This window comes from Podarcis filfolensis, assembly GCF_964270895.1.
Source record: "Podarcis filfolensis genome assembly, contig: HAP1_SCAFFOLD_100, whole genome shotgun sequence".
NCBI lineage: Eukaryota > Metazoa > Chordata > Lepidosauria > Squamata > Lacertidae > Podarcis > Podarcis filfolensis.
The window spans coordinates 50,001-53,961 of record NW_028149471.1 but is presented as its reverse complement, the minus strand read 5'-3'; the positions used below and the strand labels follow the sequence as shown (position 1 = coordinate 53,961).

At 39.0% G+C, this 3,961-nt stretch overlaps 1 protein-coding gene across 1 annotated transcript in view; it reads left to right on the top strand.

Annotated features, from left to right (window-relative positions):
* Nucleotides 1-3,278: 3,278 nt before the first annotated feature.
* LOC310755036 (ciliary microtubule inner protein 2A-like) overlaps nt 3,279-3,961 on the top strand; it is a 42,030-nt gene continuing 41,347 nt past the window's right edge. Inside the window, exon 1 of the mRNA XM_083631712.1 lies at nt 3,279-3,385. Within this exon, the coding sequence (XP_083487838.1) occupies nt 3,330-3,385 (56 nt within the window). The 5' untranslated portion in view covers nt 3,279-3,329. The remainder of the gene's footprint in view (nt 3,386-3,961) is intronic.

Here is a 3,961-nt window from a genome sequence, read left to right as displayed (position 1 = left end):
GTAAAGCCAATTTTCAGGCAGAAATCTCACCGGCAAAGCCAATTTTTCAGGCTAGTTTGACGGGTTGAATTGCAGGCCGAAGTCACACAGGTCGAGCTCTAAATCTCCATGAATTCAGACGGAAATCTCACCGGTAAAGCCAATTAATTCAGGCAGAAATCCCACTGGAAAAGCCGGTTAATTTAGGCAGAAATCTCACAGGTAAAGCCCATTTTTCAGACTCCCCTTCATACCTAAATTCCCATTGATTCAGGCGGAAATCTCACAGGTCAAGCCCATTTTCAGGCCAGTTTGGTTGAATCGCAGGCCGAAGTCACACAGGTCAAGCCAATTTTCAGGCAGAAATCCCACCGGAAAAGCCAATTTTTCAGACTCTCCTTCATACCTAAATCCCCATTAATTCAGGCAGATGTCACACAGGAAAAGCCAATTTTTCAGACTATAATATCTATATTTCCCATTAATTCAGGCAGAAATCTCACAGGTAAAGCCAATTTTTCAGACTCCCCTTTAATATCTAAATCCCCATTAATTCAGGCAGAAATCTCACCGGAAAAGCCAATTTTCAGGCAGAAATCCCACCGGAAAAGCCAATTAATTCAGGCAGAAATCTCACAGGTAAAGCCAATTTTTCAGACTCCCCTTTAATATCTAAATTCCCATTAATTCAGGCAGAAATCTCACCAGAAAAGCCAATTTTCAGGCAGAAATCCCACCGGAAAAGCCAGTTAATTTAGGCAGAAATCTCACAGGTAAAGCCCATTTTTCAGACTACCCTTCATACCTAAATTCCCATTGATTCAGGCAGAAATCTCACAGGTAAAGCCAATTTTCAGGCAGAAATCTCACCGGTAAAGCCAAATTTTCAGGCTAGTTTGACGGGTTGAATTGCAGGCCGAAGTCACACAGGTCAAGCTCTAAATCTCCATGAATTCAGGCGGAAATCTCACCGGAAAAGCCAATTAATTTAGGCAGAAATCTCACAGGTAAAGCCCATTTTTCAGACTCCCCTTCATACCTAAATTCCCATTGATTCAGGCGGAAATCTCACAGGTAAAGCCCATTTTCGGGCCAGTTTGGTTGAATCGCAGGCCGAAGTCACACAGGTCAAGCCAATTTTCAGGCAGAAATCCCACCGGAAAAGCCGGTTTTCAGGCAGAAATCCCACCGGAAAAGCCAATTTTCCAGACTCCCCTTTAATATCTAGATTCCCATTAATTCAGGCAGAAATCTCACAGGAAAAGCCAATTTTCAGGCAGAAATCTCACCGGTTAAGCCAATTTTCAGGCAGAAATCTCACTGGTAAAGCCAATTTTCCAGACTCCCCTTTAATATCTAAATTCCCATTAATTCAGGCAGAAATCTCACCGGAAAAGCCAATTTTCAGGCCGAAATCTCACCGTTTAAGCCAGTTTTCAGGCAGAAATCCCACCGGAAAAGCCAATTTTTCAGACTATAATATCGCTATTTCCCATTAATTCAGGCAGAAATCTCACAGGTAAAGCCAATTTTTCAGACTCCCCTGAATCCCTAAATCCCCATTAATTCAGGCAGAAATCTCACTGGTAAAGCCGATTTTCAGGCAGAAATCCCACCGGAAAAGCCAATTTTTCAGACTCCCCTTTAATATCTAGATTCCCATTAATTCAGGCAGAAATCTCACCGGTTAAGCCGATTTTCAGGCAGAAATCCCACCGGAAAAGCCAATTTTTCAGACTCCCCTTTAATATCTAAATCCCCATTAATTCAGGCAGAAATCTCACCAGAAAAGCCGATTTTCAGGCCGAAATCTCACCGGTTAAGCCGATTTTCAGCCAGAAATCCCACCGGAAAAGCCAATTTTTCAGACTCCCCTTTAATATCTAAATTCCCATTAATTCAGGCAGAAATCTCACCGGAAGAGCCAATGTTCAGGCCGAAATCTCACCGGTTAAGCCGATTTTCAGGCAGAAATCCCACCGGAAAAGCCAATTTTTCAGACTCCCCTTTAATATCTAAATTCCCATTAATTCAGGCAGAAATCTCACCGGTTAAGCCAATTTTCAGGCAGAAATCTCACCGGTTAAGCCAATTTTCAGGCAGAAATCCCACCGGAAAAGCCAATTTTTCAGACTCCCCTTTAATATCTAAATTCCCATTAATTCAGGCAGAAACCTCACCGGAAAAGCCAATTTTCAGGCAGAAATCTCACTGGTTAAGCCGATTTTCAGGCAGAAATCTCACCGGTAAAGCCAATTTTTCAGGCTAGTTGGACGGGTTGAATTGCAGGCCGAAGTCACACAGGTCAAGCTCTAAATCTCCATGGATTCAGGCGGAAATCTCACCGGTAAAGCCAGTTAATTTAGGCAGAAATCTCACAGGTAAAGCCCATTTTCCAGACTCCCCTTCATACCTAAATCCCCATTAATTCAGGCGGAAATCTCACAGGTAAAGCCCATTTTCAGGCCAGTTTGGTTGAATCGCAGGCCGAAGTCACACAGGCCAAGCCAATTTTCAGGCAGAAATCCCACCGGTAAAGCCAATTTTTCAGACTCCCCTTTAATATCTAAATTCCCATTAATTCAGGCAGAAATCTCACCGGTTAAGCCAATTTTCAGGCAGAAATCTCACCGGTTAAGCCAATTTTCAGGCAGAAATCCCACCGGAAAAGCCAATTTTTCAGACTCCCCTTTAATATCTAAATTCCCATTAATTCAGGCAGAAACCTCACCGGAAAAGCCAATTTTCAGGCAGAAATCTCACTGGTTAAGCCGATTTTCAGGCAGAAATCTCACCGGTAAAGCCAATTTTTCAGGCTAGTTGGACGGGTTGAATTGCAGGCCGAAGTCACACAGGTCAAGCTCTAAATCTCCATGGATTCAGGCGGAAATCTCACCGGTAAAGCCAGTTAATTTAGGCAGAAATCTCACAGGTAAAGCCCATTTTCCAGACTCCCCTTCATACCTAAATCCCCATTAATTCAGGCGGAAATCTCACAGGTAAAGCCCATTTTCAGGCCAGTTTGGTTGAATCGCAGGCCGAAGTCACACAGGCCAAGCCAATTTTCAGGCAGAAATCCCACCGGTAAAGCCAATTTTTCAGACTCCCCTTTAATATCTAAATTCCCATTAATCCAGGCGGAAATCTCACCGGTTAAGCCGATTTTCAGGCCGAAATCTCACCGGTAAAGCCAATTTTCGTTCAGAAATCCAACAGGTAAGGCGCATTTTTCAGACTAGTTCTCAAGGCGGAATTTCAGGCAGATGTCACACAGGCGAAGCGTCACAATGGTAGCCCAGGGGAGTTCTAGGGGAGGCAAGACCAGCACCCAAAGGTGCTTGCAGGGCAAGATGGCGTCGGTCGGGAAGGAGAGGTTCTTGCCGCAGGAACCCTATTATATCCCGGGGTGAGTTTATATTATTATTAGTATTATTATTATTATTATTATTATTATTATTATTATTATTATTATTATTATTATTTTCTGGGGTGAGTTTACATTATTATTATTTATTATTATTATTATTATTATTATTATTATTATTATTATTATTATTACTACTACATTCTGGGGTGAGTTTACATTATAATTATTATCATTATCATTATTATTATTATTATTATTATTATTATTATTATTAATTATTATTACTATTTTTATTATTATTATTATTATTATTATTATTATTATTATTATTATTACTACATTCTGGGGTGAGTTTACATTATTATTATTATTATTATTAATTATTATTACTATATTATTATTATTATTATTATTATTATTATTATTATCATTATTATTATTATTATTATTATTATTATTATTTTCTGGGGTGAGTTTACATTATTATTATTATTAATTATTATTAATTATTATTACTTATTATTATTATTATTATTATTATTATTATTATTATTATTTAATGGGGTGAGTTTACATTGTTATTATTATTATTAATTATTATTAATTATTATTACC